The sequence below is a fragment of the Merops nubicus genome, unplaced genomic scaffold (genome assembly GCF_000691845.1).
Source record: "Merops nubicus isolate BGI_N331 unplaced genomic scaffold, ASM69184v1 scaffold42430, whole genome shotgun sequence".
NCBI lineage: Eukaryota > Metazoa > Chordata > Aves > Coraciiformes > Meropidae > Merops > Merops nubicus.
In genome coordinates, this window is record NW_008584308.1 from 12,263 (window position 1) to 29,170 (window position 16,908).

The 16,908-nt window shown below is 47.9% G+C and overlaps 1 protein-coding gene across 1 annotated transcript in view; it reads left to right on the forward strand.

Annotated features, from left to right (window-relative positions):
* Positions 1-11,140, forward strand: part of QRICH1 (glutamine-rich 1) — a 23,135-nt gene extending 11,995 nt beyond the window's left edge. The window contains exons 3-10 of the mRNA XM_008943712.1: positions 32-1,048; positions 4,470-4,647; positions 5,258-5,412; positions 6,241-6,355; positions 8,044-8,152; positions 8,499-8,650; positions 9,333-9,423; positions 10,201-11,140. Of these exons, the coding sequence (XP_008941960.1) occupies positions 32-1,048; positions 4,470-4,647; positions 5,258-5,412; positions 6,241-6,355; positions 8,044-8,152; positions 8,499-8,650; positions 9,333-9,423; positions 10,201-10,393 (2,010 nt within the window). The 3' untranslated portion in view covers positions 10,394-11,140. The remainder of the gene's footprint in view (positions 1-31; positions 1,049-4,469; positions 4,648-5,257; positions 5,413-6,240; positions 6,356-8,043; positions 8,153-8,498; positions 8,651-9,332; positions 9,424-10,200) is intronic.
* The last annotated feature ends 5,768 nt before the right edge of the window (positions 11,141-16,908 follow it).

A 16,908-nucleotide genomic window follows, 5' to 3' on the forward strand; every position in this document is an offset into this window, starting at 1 on the left:
ATCTCTAACTGCTGAACTGGTGTCATTGCAGGTTCAGGTCCAGGTCCAACAGTCACTGCAGCAGGTCTCCGCCCAGCAGCTCTCTCCACAGCTCACTGTCCATCAGGCTTCGGAGCAACCAATACAGGTCCAGGTGCAGATCCAAGGCCAGGCGCAGCAGCAGGCGTCGCAGACAATACAGAGTCAGTCCCTTCAGAGCCCCAGCCCGTCGCAGCTGCAGGCGGCCCAGATTCAAGTGCAGCATGTGCAGGGCACCCAGCAGATCCAGGCTGCGGAGATACAGGAGGAACACATACAACACCAGCAGATCCAGGCCCAGCTCGTGGCAGGACAGGCCATTACTGGTGGCCAGCAGATCCAGATCCAGACGGTTGGGGCGATGTCACCTCCGCCTTCTCAACAGGGCTCCCCACGAGAGGGAGAGCGGCGGATCAGCACCGCCAGCGTCCTTCAGCCGGTGAAGAAGCGTAAGGTGGATATGCCCATTACCGTGTCGTACGCCATCTCGGGGCAGCCGGTTGCCACGGTGCTGGCCATTCCGCAGGGCCAGCAGCAAAGCTACGTCTCTTTACGGCCAGACTTGTTAACAGTGGACAGTGCCCACCTGTACAGTGCCACTGGGACCATTACTAGCCCCACTGGAGAGACTTGGACCATCCCCGTTTACTCGGCTCAGCCGCGTGGTGACCTCCAGCAGCAAAACATAACCCACATCGCCATCCCCCAGGAGGCCTACAACGCCGTCCACGTCAGCGGCTCCCCCACGACACTGACTACCGTGAAGCTGGAAGATGACAAGGACAAGATGGTGGGAAGTACTTCAGTAGTGAAGAACTCTCACGAGGAGGTGGTGCAGACTCTTGCCAACTCGCTCTTCCCGGCACAGTTTATGAATGGCAACATCCACATTCCAGTGGCGGTGCAGGCGGTGGCGGGGACGTACCAGAACACGGCCCAGACGGTGCACATATGGGACCCCCAGCAGCAGCAGCAGCAGCCCACGCCCCAGGAGCAGGGCCAGCAGCAGCAGCTACAAGTCACCTGCTCGGTAAGTTAAAACTGCTTCAGGGTTTCAGTCCCTGATGGACAGATTGTGGAGGTGGTGGGAATGGAGGATGCTGCAGGCTGCTGGTATCTAGGAAGCAAGGATGCGTCTGTCCCAGTAGCCTGGGCATGATGTAGGGCATGTGACTGCTGATGGGTGTAGGACTACAATGTCCTAATGTTGGTACATAATTACAGGATTCAAAACTTCCCAAAAGTAAGTACAGTCTTGATTTTTTGTAGTGTACATTAATAGATACTTGTAGCGTAAATTAATAGATACCTGCTTATTGCCAGCTTCTTCATAGCAGGTGTTCTGAGATCTGCAGTCCTCTGCTCAGCTGCTCTAGGGGTGGCAGGCGGGGTTGATTGCAGCACAGTAGGGTGTGCAAATACTCTAGTCACCTAGTCATGGGCTCCTTTGTTTTACATGGCGCTTAAGAGTCCAGGGCAGGTCCAGCGTGCAAGTAAAGTGTCAGAATCTGACTAGTTGGGAGCAGACTTTGTGGACCGTGTTGCCTCACTAACACTGTGCCCTGCTGCTGGTAAATTCCTGCCGTGCAGGAGCACAGCAACCAGCAGCTCAGGGCAAATAAATCTGTTGCTGTTTTTTTTAAAGGCCTTGTTGCTAACTTTAAGCAATAGATTATTTTGAATTGGCTTTTAAGAATAACTAGGGCTGTTAATGGCTTCTCTTATATGTGCAAATGGATGTAATTTGTCTTTTATTACCAGAAAGTGAAAAGTGATTGATCTGTCAGAGCCTGTTTTTGCTGAATGGAATGAGGGCAAAAATAGCCAAGTCTGCTAGCATAAATGTTGTTATAAATTCTTTTCAGTTTATAAATATCACTCTTGGCTTTATAAAGGCGTATATGTCCTCTCCTTTATCAGTGAGCTCTGAGACAAGGAGGGTTAGTTTGTGTAGCCATTTCTGATTGCTTCTGAGTCAGTTGTGGGCTATAGCCCACCAAGTTCCTCAATGTAAAGAGTTCCCTACATTTCTGGATAACTCTCAGGGGCTGCATGTCCTCCTTTATAACACAGTTCTTCAAGCTACAGGTTATGGGTCTTGTAATCCGTGAGGGTTGGTTTGATTGGGACTTTTTTTTTTTTTTTTGAGCTACAGAAGGCTCTTTGAACATAACTTTTCCCTGTATGGGTACTTCAGAGGTCACTTCCTTTCAGCTGCTTGAACAAACTAGGCTGGTAGAACCTTTCTGCCTTTTTGCTAAACAGACTTATTCTAGCGTCTTTTAAGAGCATGAGCCACATTCTTGGGATCCCTTCTGAGGTGTTGGCTCTGATTTCTTTCGGGGTTACTTGTAAAGCTGCTGGGAAGGGTGTGTGCTCCTCTGCGCAGCAGGCTGCAGTTCCTGGGCTCTTCCTCTGAGAGCGCGAGAGAGCTACTGTAGGTGGACATGAAACTTCTGGGGGTTGTCCCTCTTGCAGCTGTGAGACTGAGAAGGAACTTACCTGCTTGGTCCGTGCTGTGCTCTGGCACTGTGCTGCTGTGGGACCTGAGCAAGCTGCAGCTGTTTTGCTCTAACTGTGAAAAATGTGAGTCAGTTAAGAAGCAACTGCCAGTCTAGCGAACCAAGTCCCACCCGTGTGCCTGCCTTCACACTGGACAAGGCGTCTGCGAGGGCAGGGCAGAAGGCTGTCCCCTGGGCTGGGCTGATGGAGGTGCTTGGCTCTGGAAAGCTTTCTGGAGAGTACGGGGGCAGGGCCTTGGAGGAGAGTGGGGGCTCGATCCTAGCTCCTCCAAAGGCAAAGTGTTGGTTCAGCTTTGCACTCCTGTCCTTTCAGGCAGAGGCTTGCTGGACAACTTAAACTTCCTTCCCACCTGCTGTGATAAAAGCTGGGCCCTTTTAGTTTATAGTCTGCCTCTGCAGCTGCTGGTGGTGCAGGGGCTGGTAAGCAAAGAACTGTTGAGAGCTAATGCAAAGGAGAAAAAAATCCAAACCAAAACAAACACCACCACCAAAAAACACCCAAAGGCAGTCAGAAATCTCCAGTTGGAGGCTTTTGCAGCTTTGGCTCTTAAGCTGCTTTTTTGTTATGGTAAGGTACAGGTATCACAAGTCTCTATGCCATTTTCTTCATGGTGTCTGGTACTGTCAGAGCAGCTCTCAGTCATGATCGACACTTGGTAGTATCAAAGGAAAAGTTACTTCATTATAACAAAGCCTTGCTTTTTGGGGTGGCTCTTAAGGAGAGCAAAACTGGTGTGATATAAGAATTGCTATCTCTGTAACATTCAGGGTACCAGTGGGAATTTGACTAAGAGCTGTGAAGCTTCAAGTTAATCTCCTTATTTGAAGTAGCCATGAGACTTTGTGTGGCATGGGATTGAGAAACTGGAGTTGAGGAATGCAGAGTGCATGCAGCAGCTGGAGGGCTTGATGATCTTTCTGCAAGGGTGCCATCAGTTACCTGTAAAATTAAGTTTTGATTTGAAGGAGTAATTCGTGCTCACTTAAGGTCCTGCTGCAAAGTAAACTTCCAAGGGGTCTGGAGACTGATGGGGTCTATAGTAGTCCTACAGTAGCTCTTCACAGAACAGTAGCTAGTCATCATTAGCAGTATTTGGTAGTTTGAGAGCGTTGTGTTGCAACTAATTAATGTTTGCTGGTGATCTAGTCTGTTATTACTTTATACCTCTTACAAATGAATTGACTGTATCAGCTGCTGCTGATAAGAACAGAGCACGTCTGTTCTGCACTGAAGACTGAGCAGAGCCTGTGCTCCATGGCCAGAGGTGGGGAGGGACAGTGGCAGTGTCCAGCACGCCGTCGTACCCAGAGCCTCGCTCAGGGCAGCTGGGGCTTGGAGCAACACTGGTTGGTAAGAGGATGGCACCTTGCTGTCCTTCCCTGCCAGGGGCTGGCAGTCTCTCTAGCTGCTGTGTCTGAGAGCCACTCTTGTAGTGAGATGGACTTCAGTGGGGGCTCAGAGTGACAAGTGGGCTGAAGTCAGGAAGAATGCATTGGAGTAAGTAGTGCTTCAGAATCAACAGTGACCTGGCTTGAGGGGAGACTGGAATTCTCTTGTTGAGAGGACTTCAGTGCTGTGAGGATCCTTGCCTTTGGATGTACTGGCTAGCTTGGCTTGTGGCTGCTTGGTCTTCTGTGGTGTTCTGCAGGACTTCCAAGTGCATCAAACTGCACTGGATTGTCGTGTGCATTTGCTAAAGGGATTATAGATACATCCATTCAAACTAAAAGTATTCTTGGAGAGATAAATATTCTTTGTGAACAGCAATTTGGGTTAAGGACCAAAAGTTGTGCTTCTTGGATTAGTATCTTGTTAGAGAGGAGTGTGCAAAGATTTCCTGGACTAGAGGTGTTGTGGCGTTACTTGGGTTTTGTCAAACTGTTGCATATCAAAGTGTATATATACAACTGAAATGTTTTCTTTCATAGGCTCAGACTGTTCAGGTTGCTGAAGTTGAACCACAGCAACAGCCACAGACTTCACCTGAACTTCTACTTCCAAACTCTCTGAAGCCAGAAGAAGGGCTTGAAGTGTGGAAAAGCTGGGCACAGACCAAGAATGCAGAGCTGGAAAAGGAAGCCCAAAATAGACTAGCACCTATTGGAAGTAGGTGTCATGACAATATGGCCTTCCTTTCAAGTAGGATTAGGAATGACTAAAACGTTTACTGCTCTGGAAAACATTGCTGTGTAATCAGGGATTGCTTTTAAATTTAAACTTTGATTTGCTCTGCAGCAGTCGTTATTGCACGCTCGCACTGCGGCAGGACACGTTCCAAGGGAGGCATTAGCTCTGTGCTGAGCCAGCTGGAGCACCTAGGCTGGCAGCAGGAGGAGAGGGCCCTGTGTGACTGGTGCATGGGTGAACGAGGTGGCTGTGAGTGCCAGCTGAGCTGGTGCAGCAGTCACCGTGCTGCTGTTTTCCTGTTGCTGTGGGGCAGCATTTCATTGTGGATGTGGTAAAAGAAGGTGATAGCCATGTAGTTGGCAGGGCAGAGAGTCTTCCTGTCAGATTCTTGCCTGATTATCTTTTAGTAGATCTGACAGCCTAAGATCTTGATTTATTTCAGCTCTCTGTGTTATACTGGGAAAATGATGTAATATTGGCCCTGCCAGATAGAACGGCAAAGCTGAAGATCTGAGAAATCATTCCTAAAAGAGTGGGAAATAATATGGCTTTACAGCTTAAATAACATGGCTTTGTTTTGTTTTTCCAGGGCGTCAGCTGCTGAGGTTCCAGGAAGATCTCATCTCTTCAGCTGTGGCTGAGCTGAATTATGGTCTATGCTTAATGACACGAGAAGCTCGAAATGGTGATGGTGAACCCTACGACCCAGATGTGCTCTACTATATCTTCCTGTGTATTCAGAAGGTAAAGGGGGGGACAGCTACATGTGCAGCAGAGCCACACATGTTGTCGGCATGTATTGGGAGGATTCTCTGTTATAAAAATGGAAACTGTGGCTTCTGTTAAGCTTCCCAAGAATTTAATGTGAAAAAATTCTCCTTGCTTTAAAACACAAAACAAAACAAAAAAAATCACAAAAACAAACAGCAAAAAAACTCCATATGAAATATAATTAGTGCACAGCAATTCTTTCACCTACTGAGTTAAATTTGTAAAGAATTGTTAATAATAGAGTTCAGTACCATGGTGAGAATAATAAATCCTTTTAGTTGTTTTGGCAGGGGGAGGTGGGTTGGATGATGTTTGAGGAAGTTGTCAATGTCAAAACTTGATATAGCTGAAGTTTTAACAGGCAAGAACCTAGCTCTGTACTGTATGGGAAGTCTGAGCTGGTAACATTAGTGTACTTCGTGGAAGAGCTGCAGGAACAGAGCAAAGCTCTGATAGAACTGGACATCTTTCCTTAACCTGAACAAGTAGTGTTTGAAGGACAGTCATATGACATAACTTGCTGTGAACACACCTGAAATAAAAGGTGAAATCTGACCAGCTTTATTTTCTCTAAGATGCTTTTTCCCTTTTGTCTTACTGTCCTCATGATAGTAACTGATATTCCCTACCCTGTACCAGCCTTGGTGCTGGGGTTCTTGCTCTTCTAGGTAAAATGTATTAGTCTTCAGTGCTATGCTGTAAAATGCTTGACTAACAGGGTGCGTGGGCTCTCAGGATGAGGGCTGGTCTGAGGAATATACTTGCTACACTGTCCTGGAGTGTGTTGTGAATTTCTTACAGTATCTCTTTGAAAATGGCCGAGTAGATGACATCTTCTCAGACCTCTACTACATTCGTTTCACTGAATGGCTGCATGAAGTTCTTAAGGACGTACAGCCCCGCGTTTCCCCTCTTGGTAAGAACTTCTGTTTAAAAACTTCAAAACTTTCCAGAGTTTGGAATGTTTAAACCGAACTGCATGATGGAGAAAAGGCAGTTTAGGGGAGACCCTCTTGCTCTTGACAACTTGAAAGGAGACTGGGGAGGATTGGTCTCTTCTGCCAAATAACAAGTGAAAGGACAAGAGAGAGTGGGCTCAAGTTGCACCAAGGGAGGTTTAGACTGGATTTTAGGAAAAATTTTCTTCACTGAAAGGGTTATTAAGCCCTGGAAGAGGCTAATAATAATGGTGGTGTCCCCATCCCTGGAGGGATTTAAAAGATGTGTAGATGTGATGCTTAGAGACATGGTTTAGTGATGGGCATCACAGTGTTAGGTTAATGGTTGGACTCAATGATCTTAAAGCTCTTTTCCAACCAAAATGATTCTATGACTCTCTAAGTGTGGTCTGAATAGAAACCCTTTCGAGGTACTTCATATCCTTAGGACAGCTCATGCTGGTCAGGGATCAAAAACATGTCTGCAGTGAGTGCTTAAGTTACTGCACGTGTCAGGCTCTAGCTCTGGTTGTCATTGAGGATTATTTGTCCAGCACTTGTCACCCATCAGAAGGCAAGATTGTTGGGACTTTGTACTGTCATGAGACTGGCTTACTTGGAAGCCAGCTGATCCTTGATCTGAATCAAGCTTCCTCATCTGGAGTACTGATACATCTTGCCTCTAATAAGTATTGTTACTTTGGGAGATAATACAAGGCTGTCATGTTGCCACGTAGCCAGATGGGTACGGTCTGCAGGACCAGCTGAGTGTCAAAGAAAAAAAACAATGTGTGATTAGAGCCTTGAACGCTGCAATCAAATGCAGCTCATCTCAGCCCTGCGTTTAGAAGATGATGGCAACAGGGATGGGGGAGCAGTTCCAGAAGAGACAGATTTTGACAGAGCTGTATATGAGAACTAGGTGAAGAATTGCATTTTCAGAGCACAGAGACCTGGTTTCTCATTACTTCATTCTGTTTGGTGGGATTAGATGTCAGTGAAGAAGCTATTGCTTGTGTTCAGAAAGTAGCTGGTGTTACAGGCTAGATGGCTAAGTACCACCCTGAGTTTTGGAGTCTTTTTGTTTCCACTCTGGCTGTTTGATCTCTGCTTTGTCATTCCACAAGCCCTGGAGTTCATACTGCTGTGTGTTTTTCTGTTTATCTGTGTATTTGGAGTATAGTATTTCTCTTCTACACAAAGGGGGGAAAAAAAAATAAATGGGAGAATCAAAGGATTACTCCTGTGTCCAAATACATCACTTGGCACTGGGTGCTGACTGAAGCTGCTCACAGGGCCAAGAGCTGATTTGTTACACTGGCCTGCCTGCTCTCACATGTTATTGGATTAGGAGCATCTGCACTGGAGCTGAGCCATTAATTAAAAGCTGTTTAAGTGCATATTTATTCCTCTCTGGGCTGGGATGTATGTGTGTATTGCAGAAGCAACTAGAGGCTGACGTTCGTGTATCCAAGTGTTTCCTAACTGGATCTGCTATTTAAAAAGTTACTTACACAGTAGTGAATCTTGACATCAGTGAGGAGCTGCTCCTCCTTCTCCTTCCCTTAAGATTTATGTGTTCTCTAGTACTTGCAGACTATAAAATGCTGCCTGTGTTCCTGCTGCGACTGCTTCCTGGAATGATGCTGACTTCTGATTATTGCAGGTTATGTCCTTTCCAGTCATGTAACAGAAGAGATGCTGTGGGAGTGTAAGCAGCTAGGAGCTCACTCCCCTTCCACCTTGCTCACTACACTGATGTTTTTTAATACAAAGTAAGTACTTTGGTCTTTGGGGTATAAAAGAACCTCCAGCACCTTCACAGGGTTGGTAGGAAACTGCTCCACTGGATTAGGGTGAAATAATGAATTTTGAATAGTTGCACACAGAACCCATCTTGCAGCCCCATCAAGCAAAGCAGGTGCAGTACAACAAGGAAATGAGTTAGTGGAGGGGAAACTGGACTTGTGGCTGTTGCATGCTTTGCTGCTGAAACAGTCTTTAACTCCATGTTGGTTTGTGCTTCAGCTGGCTCACAGCAAGTGAAGACAACTACCTCACTGCTGTGACTGTACCCTTTACTTGCCTCTGATTGTCCTGTGTTCTCTTCTTGCTGCTCAGGTACTTCCTGTTGAAAACAGTAGACCAGCACATGAAGCTGGCCTTCTCCAAGGTGTTGAGGCAGACCAAGAAGAACCCTTCTAATCCCAAGGACAAAAGCACGAGTATCCGCTATCTGAAGGCTCATGGCATACACCAGACAGGACAGAAAGGTAGTGTCTGGAAGTTTTCTTTGGGATTATTTACTTACTGGGCTTGAAGGAAGTGGATGAACCTGGAGCTGTCTACAGGTAGGGCCACAAGAACCCAAGGCTCTGTCCCTTACCTTCAGCCTAGCAGCACGAGTTTTCTGGGCATTGTGCCTGAGAGAGCATAGTACCTTCTGATGGTAAGCCTGGGGACATACCTCAGCTGAGGCAATCAGGGCTCATCAAGAACTAAGGATAACTTTTGTTGTTGTTTTTGGTTTTTTTGTGGGCAAAGGGGGTATTGGATACAACTGCTTAGGAGCAGAGGGAGAAACTTTTGTGAGAGCTTCTCTTACCTTGACTCATGTGAACCCATACAAAATCCATGTATAAGCACAACCTGGCCTCTTAAAAGCGTGAAGCCAGGATTCACAGGAGGCATTGCAGTGTCTGTAGTGAGATTTCTCTCCTTTTGGGCACAGGTAGAGGAGAATTGGAGAGAAGGATATGGATGGGTTGTGTTATTCGGTAGCCTTGGGATAAAGCAGGCTCTCCATACAGTGCTCTGAGCATTTCTAACCAGGTGCCTCTGCCCTGGCCCAGCCGTGTGGCTCTTGTGTGGTGCCAAGGTGCTGAGGCTGCATGGCACAGCTCTGTTTGCTGTACTTGGAGTGTCTGACAGACTTCTTGGGGGGCTGGTTTGTAGTTACAGATGACATGTATGCAGAGCAGACTGAGAACCCAGAGAACCCCCTGAGGTGTCCGATAAAGCTGTATGACTTCTACCTCTTCAAATGGTGAGTGCTCCTGTTCCTCTGTAGAGTCGTTTGTCTTCGGTGACTGTTAAGCTGCATCTTGTAGCTGGCCTAGTTTTGAGGGCTGTGTTTTATTGCTGACACAGTTTCTATATTTGCATAAATTTACTGAAATGGGATGGGGCGTTGATGTGAGAGGGTGGGATTTACTCTGATAGCATGTAGAGTTGAACTTTTGTGGTATTTGGAGACACATCCTGATTTGCGAACTGGCTGCTCTTAATCTCCTACTTACTTTGGAGGTTTGCTGCATTGGCACGAGCTCGCTGTTCTGCCTGTGACTTGCAAGCAAGTCATCTGGAAGCATCCACTGCTTGAGATGAGATTAGACTCCCATTTGAATCGGCTTCTGAACAAAAAGGAGGACTTTCTGTGGAGCTTGAAGCGGGCTTCAAAGGGGCTCGCATCTAAATTATGATTCTGACCATTAATGTAAACGTTATTGTGCGTGGCTGGGTCTGCAGCTAAGCCTGGATGTGGAAACGGCCCATCCTTGAATTGCTCTGAACGACCCCAAAGCCATATGTGTTACACTTACCAGTGTGAAATAAGCACGATTTCTTGTAGCCATCACCATGGCTTTTTAACCTTGGCATGGCCTGAGAACTGTGGGACCGCTGTTGGCCCCGGCTGTAACTCCATGCCTTCCTGTCTCATCAGCCAGCTGTTCAGTGTTGGGAATTGTGAAGCGTGGGGTGAGGACAGCGGTGGTCCTCCAGGACATTGTGAGTCTGGTTATTTCTGATCTTCCTCACGCAGCCCCCAGAGCGTGAAAGGCCGGAATGACACGTTTTACTTGACACCGGAGCCAGTGGTGGCCCCCAACAGCCCTATCTGGTACTCCATCCAGCCGATCAGCAGAGAGCAGATGGAGCAGATGCTCACCCGGATCCTGGTGATACGAGAGATTCAGGAAGCCATTGCCGTGGCTAACGCCAGCACCATGCACTAAGGCATCCTTCTTGGCGCAGAAGGGGTGGGGCGGGGGACGGGGGAGGGACAGGCAAAGATAAATTGTACAGACTTTTACACTAAAGGAGATGCCTAAGTTTTTGGTTTTTTATTGGTGTAGTTATGAAGCCCTTTTAGGCTTCTTCTCTTTAAAAGAATCTAAAGGAAAACCTACCCATTGTGTATCCTACCCAACACACCAAACTGTTGGAACCATTGGAGGCTGCATATCCCCTGCGAGCTGGGAGCTGTGGAAAGCTGCTGGTTGACTCTGTTTTTTTTTTATGGTGTAGAAAACATGAACTACAGGATGGGCCTGGATGGCTGGGGCCTCTGTCTCCTTGGAGCACATGCAGCCTAGAGGGCACAGAATGATGGATGGACCTGCTCAGCCAGTGGAGGAGAGGCAGGCATCTTCTTTTCTTGTGCTTGGACGTTAATTTGCTGTTATCTTGGAAGGAAGAGGAGAGAGTGAACTGCAGTTGTGATTTATACAAAAAAAAAAAAAAAACCCAAACCAACGATTTCTATTAAGACCTTTAAGTGACATTTTTAGATGTTAAAAGTACAAACTTTACCACACTCTTCTTTTTTTGGCCTAACGTTGAGGCCTTAAACCTTGAGGCTTCTGTGCCTGATGGAATTCTTGTAACATACACTTGTGTATCATATAAAGATACCACCCTGTTTCTCTTATGTATTCTTACTCTAGTTGTTTATTAAGAATGACGAGCACGTCTTTTCAACATGCCATTGAACAATGTGTCTTTATTTGGGGAAGAGTGAGCTGTGAGGGTGGGGAGGGTCATTACACAAAGATCAGTATGCAAACTGGTTGTGCTCATCCCTGTTTGTGCTTTCCAGCTTGACTCTGCTGGACTTCTTTCACCCCTACAAATTAGGAAGGTAGGAAGGGGATTAACTTCTGTTAAAGGACCTGAATGTCTGCTTGCTGATGGAAGCTCAGTGTCAGGCTAGGAACCATGGGATCTGTGAGACCAGATCAGACTGTCCTAATGTTCTGTGGCCAGCCTGTGAGGCTTCACCCCGAGGCAATTCCCCCGTCCCCATCTTTGCAAACACATCACACCAACGGCATGATGGAGGGGTGTTGGAGGGAAAAGGCCTTCCAGGAGCAGCACGTGGCTTACTCCTGCTGTTTAACAGCCTTTTCAGAGTTTTTAACAGAGCTGTGTAGCTTCTGGCATCATTCATGATCATAAACCCCAGCCCTGTAGCCTTGCCTTGCTGCATCTTAAATGATTGCTGTATTTTATATCATTAACAAGTAGTCTGCTCTTTTGAAGCCAGTGGGTAGCCAACCGTGCTTGAAATGGGAGATCACTCTAGCCAGGCTTGTTATTTGTGCCACCAGCTTCTTGGATGCAGAGAGGTGACTCTGCTTCTTGAACTTGTTTTCATTGCTTCTATGTTTCATGTCCATTCCCTGTTCCAAAATATATAGATATCTATTTAAATATATATTACAGTAAAAGAACTTAAACTTGTGTACAGGCAAGCAATTTTCCTGAAGCTTCTGTTGACCAGCACCTGTCTGTACTGGGAAGGAAGGTTTGCCCTCTGTCGGCTGTGCACAGTGTGAGTGGTGGGAGTAGCTGTCACCTTCCCTGTCTTTGTGCTCTTGAGCAGCGCTGAGCTGTGTGGGCGTAGAGAGACTTCCAGGCTCTGATGTTCCAGACTGATGCTGGTGTCCATGAGGAGGCGGGTGTGCTTGGGCTGGTTGTCAGCACGAGTGCTTTGGTCCCTGTGTAGGACCCCACGCTCACACAGCGGCCGAGAGGTGAGGCTGTTCACAGATACCTGTGCTCTAGGCTCTTAGCTCGGTGTTTGCCCTCGGCTATGCCAGGGGAATACAGCCTGGGGTTGGTGCCCCAGTGGGTAAGCTGGGAAGATGGTGCCTGAGTGGTGTGTGGTGCTGGTAGCACGTGCCCTGGGCTCTGCTGGGCCGTTGGGAGCCAGCCGGTGCCACAGGTCGGGTGGCTGTCGCGATGGCCAGCGCTGCTCGCCCGTCGGAAGCCTGCAATCCCTTCCCAGTGCTCACTCACTGGAACCCCCATCTCTGGCTCTAATTTAAGGTCATAGTAAGGGGCAATTTCCCGCTGTTTTTAGCAGCTGGGTGTGCTGCTTGTTCAGGATGCTCACTGGGCCTGCACAGAGCAGATTTCCCATTCTTTTGGGCAGTTTGTCCCATCTTCTAAACAGAGCTGCAAAGATAGGGGTTGCAGACAGCCGTGCTTGAGTCTTGGTGCATGTTCTGCAGTACTGTGTGGGGACCTGGCTCCGGCACGCCCGTACCTCAGCACCAGCCTGCTGCTTTGTCTGTCCCCATCTGAAATGCTGGGGGTGTTGAAGCCATCTGCCAGACACCTCGTGAACAGGTGTGCCATTAGGTGGCCTTGGGAGTCACCTCTTACTGTAAAAATCACCAGAAGTTGGAATCACTTGACAGAATTATTAGGGCAGTTCCAGATTAGGGGTGAACAGATCCTTCAGCTGAGCTTTCTGGGGAAACAATTCCATGTTACCTTAAAATTCTAGATTGTGCACTTTCCTTACTACCATTAGTTGTAGGATGATCTAAAATCTTTGTAAGGGAAGAGTTCTCCTTGATCTTGAAAAGTATTGTACTGCTTAGGAGTGGGGGAACTTGGCACGTCGTGAACTGTGGAGATCTCCTGATGGTTGGCTTTGTACCTGACAGATTGAAGCGTTTTCATTATTTTTCTCATTCTTTGGACACACATAGGAGAGGGATTTGCTGACATGGAAGTGGACTGCTGTACTGTTCTGTACTGTCTCATCAGAATGTCCACTGTGTTAACTTCACTCCCTATTTTTAGAGACAATCGATATACTGTGATTTGAGGATTACTTTCCTGGACCTGGCTTCTAGTCTGGCTCTCTGGAGCTAGCTTAAAAGGTACAGTATTTCTAGAACAGAAATACTATGTTCTTTAACAGTGAAGAACATGATCTGCTCCCTTTTAGGGGCTCATAGGAAGACGTGTACAGAGTAGCACAGAAGAATGCTGTGGCTTAATGTTGCTATCGAAGGTCTGGGAAATGTTCCCAGTCAAACATGTAGAATAGCTTTTTAACACTTCCCTAGAGCCAGCTTGACTGCTGCTGGAAGGGCATTCGCCCCGTCCTCGGCTCCGAGAGTGCCAAACCGCCAGCTCCCGTACACGCGTACCTGCCGGACGAGCTCCACGCCCCACGCCTGGTGTGGGACAGGCTGAAATCAACTGAGGAGTCGAGCTAGAGACCCTGCGTTGCTGGTTTTGAACTCTGCCTCTCTCGTCTCTGTGGCAGGACAGGGGGCACAGACAGCAGAGCGTGGCTGTCGAGCACCTCGCGTTCTGACGTGCGACCCGCGTGCCGTCCTCTCTTGACACCAGTGGCGTTGCTCTCCGAAGGAAACTTGTAGCCTCTTACACACTTGTCTGTGGCACTGTTAGATTTCCATCTAAGTGCAAGAGTTCAAGCATTTCCTTAGAGTGATAATGGCTGAAGAGCAGACTAGAGAGTGGCTCCTCACTCTGTCTAGAGTGGTGAGTAAAGGGAACAGTCCAAGTAACTCAGCAGGGCTCTCGTGTGTTGGCTGCCTCACCCCTAGAGATCTGGAGTTCAGGTGAGAGACAAGGTGTGAAGTAGTTTGTGAACTGTTCTGCCTTGGACCAACGAAAAGAAGACTTAATCTGATCCCTAAATAAGAATCCTTTTTCCACCATTGTTCCTAGTGCTGAAATTAAGGCAGTCTTCTTCTCAACTGTCTCAGGGCTACTGTCCACCTTGGAGTAAGTAGAATGGACTAGGCATCTTCAAGCCTCCTATGCTGTGATAGGAACTGATCTAAAAGTGGTAGGAAAGAGCCCTCTGGGCATCTGTGGGGTGGAGGACTTGCTGATGCTGTAGTAGCTCATCTTTAGAATCATAGACTTGTTCAGGTTGGAAAAGACCTTTTAAGATCATCAAGTCCAACTGTTAACCTAGGAAATCCTCTTGCTGGTCTGAGTGCTGCCAGACACTGACTGACTCTGCACAGTCCAACCAACCTGTGTTCTCCTCCAAATTTAATTGTAACTTTCTTGCAATTCGTGTGTTGACTCCTAAATCACTGTTAAAGTGGGATAGAAACTGTCTTCCACCCTATATGGGGCTTTTCTCCCATCTTCTTCCTGGAGCTGCTCCTCTTGACTGCTCCAGGGAACGTACCTCGCCCTGATGTTTCTGCCTGTTCTGTTTCACTGGTGCCAATGCATAGGAAAGAGCCCTTCTCAGCTCGAGCATCTTCCTACCTTAAGGAGCATCTCAAATCTTCTTCCAGAAGTCTCACTGACACGTTGCCCCAGAATCTCTGAAGCGATTGCTGTCCCCCCTTGCTTGTCAGTCCCCTTTGTGGCGTGGCTGGAGCTCAGCTCTCAGCACTGCGGTCGCTTCCCCTCTGTAACCTTGTGCATGGCAGCCACGTTTGCCCATTTTCCATTCTCGTTTGAGCCCATCAGAATGGGGAGGCAAATTGAACTCACTCACAGCAGCAATAAACCGCATCTAGAACTTGAGAGGGAACTGCAGGAGAGAATGAGGTGGAGGGGATGTCTCAGAAAGGCAGGGTCCAGTTGCAGCCCAGAGCCTCGCTTGATAATGAGTGTGCAGCCTATATGCAAAATACGTCTTGTCTCTCCCTCCCGTGTTGACCCTGGTCTAAAACAGCACATGTGATTGGCATCCTGCAAAGTGACCTTCAGAACTCTCCAGTAGCTTTGCCCCGTGAGTAACTCACACTACAAATCATTTTAAAGAGATGCACTCAACTATTTTTTTAATTTAATTTTACTCTTATATTCTCTGCTCTTTGTAATCTGCTTGGAAATAAAATGTTTTTCCCTGCAGCCTTTGTTGTAGTCTGTTTGAGAACCATTAAACTTTGTCTGGTGTTTCTATTGGAACAGAAGCCAAGTTGCCTGTTTACTGCTGTGCCCGTGCTCGAGCATAACAGCCGAGATGGGCTTAGCAGACCTTTGTTAGCACTCTCCTTGCTGAAAATAAAGGGTAGAGAGACCTGTTAAACTGATCTGGGCTTGGCACGATTCCTCCCGTCCCGCTGAGCCTGTGACGGGCAGCACCATCTCCACGTGGCCTGTTGCTGGTGTTTCTGAGCCCTGCCTCCAGCACGAGCACGCCTCGGTGCCGTTCCCAGTTCCTGCTTTTGGTGACCCGAGCCTGGACACTGCCCCTATTTACTACAAAGGACAAGGCTTTGCTTAGAGCTCACTAGCCCAAGAAAACTGCAAACCAGGGGAAGCCGGTGTCTGGAGAGGGGAAATCAACTCTTGGCTGAGGCTTGACCTAAGAATTACATAAAGAAGTAAAACCAGGGTGGAATGTGCTCTTTTATCACAGACTGTTGGAACAAGAGTTGGAACCCCCTGAAGTTTGGGGCACAGCATGAGAAGCACAGTTACCATGTGGCTGTAGGAGATGGTGTTGATGTTGCCATTCACAGTAGTAACAGGATTGCTACCCCTATCTTGGCTTAAACTTCTAAGTGGCACTGTGGGTCCTTGTCGCTGGCTTTTGGCTCTGCAAGGGCTGCCCTTGTGCAGTTAGGTGAGGGCCCTGGAAGCCACGTCCCCTTCCTTGTGGCAATGGGAATGTCCCTGTGCTGAGGCCATTGCTCTCCTCTCCTGCTAGAAACAAAACCATGGTCTGGTGGGGAAAAACGTTTAGAAGCTGCAGCCTCTGTTCTATGCAGATCACTGCTGTTGGGGCCAGAGGAACCACCCCAGAGTCCTGCCTCTGGCCATAGCATGGTTCACTTGTTTGGGGCTTCTCCCCTAGGTAAAAGTCAACATCGGCATCTACCAAAGCCCCACTTAACTGGTCTCTCTCCAGGCTCTGCATTGTCTTTTCGGGAACTGTACTCGGAACAAAACATGTTCATCTAAACTACAGGACTGAGCCTGACCAACAAACCTCACAGCATACAAGGGCTGTTTGCTTCCCAGTCTTTTGGGAGACCTGAATGGCCCTCTCTGTTCACATTTCCTGTGTCCTATGCCTGGGTAGCACAACTAACACGTTTTTCTTAAAGCAAGCTGCTGATCTTTCCACCAGGATTTCATCTCCTGCAGCAATGAGGTACAGGAGCACCATTCTTTAGTTCCCTGAGTGTGATAGCATTTACCAGTCGGTTGCCTCGGAAAGCCTGTCTTACAAGAGCAGAATGAGAAGGGGTCTGATTTTCTCATTTCCCTGGTGCTCTGGAGCCAGATGTGGCATATCACAACAAGCAAACCAACCATCAGAGGAGGAGGTTGTTCCCTAGCCTGCAGTACACGTGCCACCCATGCAGGTCTGCAGGGAGAGGCCCACCTCATCCTGGGAACACCTGATGGCTGGTTCCTGCGGCTTCCCTCAGGCAGACCCGTGTTTGTGCCCGTTCCTATCCTGCAGGCACAGCCCTCCCTACTGCCCCTGCTGCTCTCCGCGATC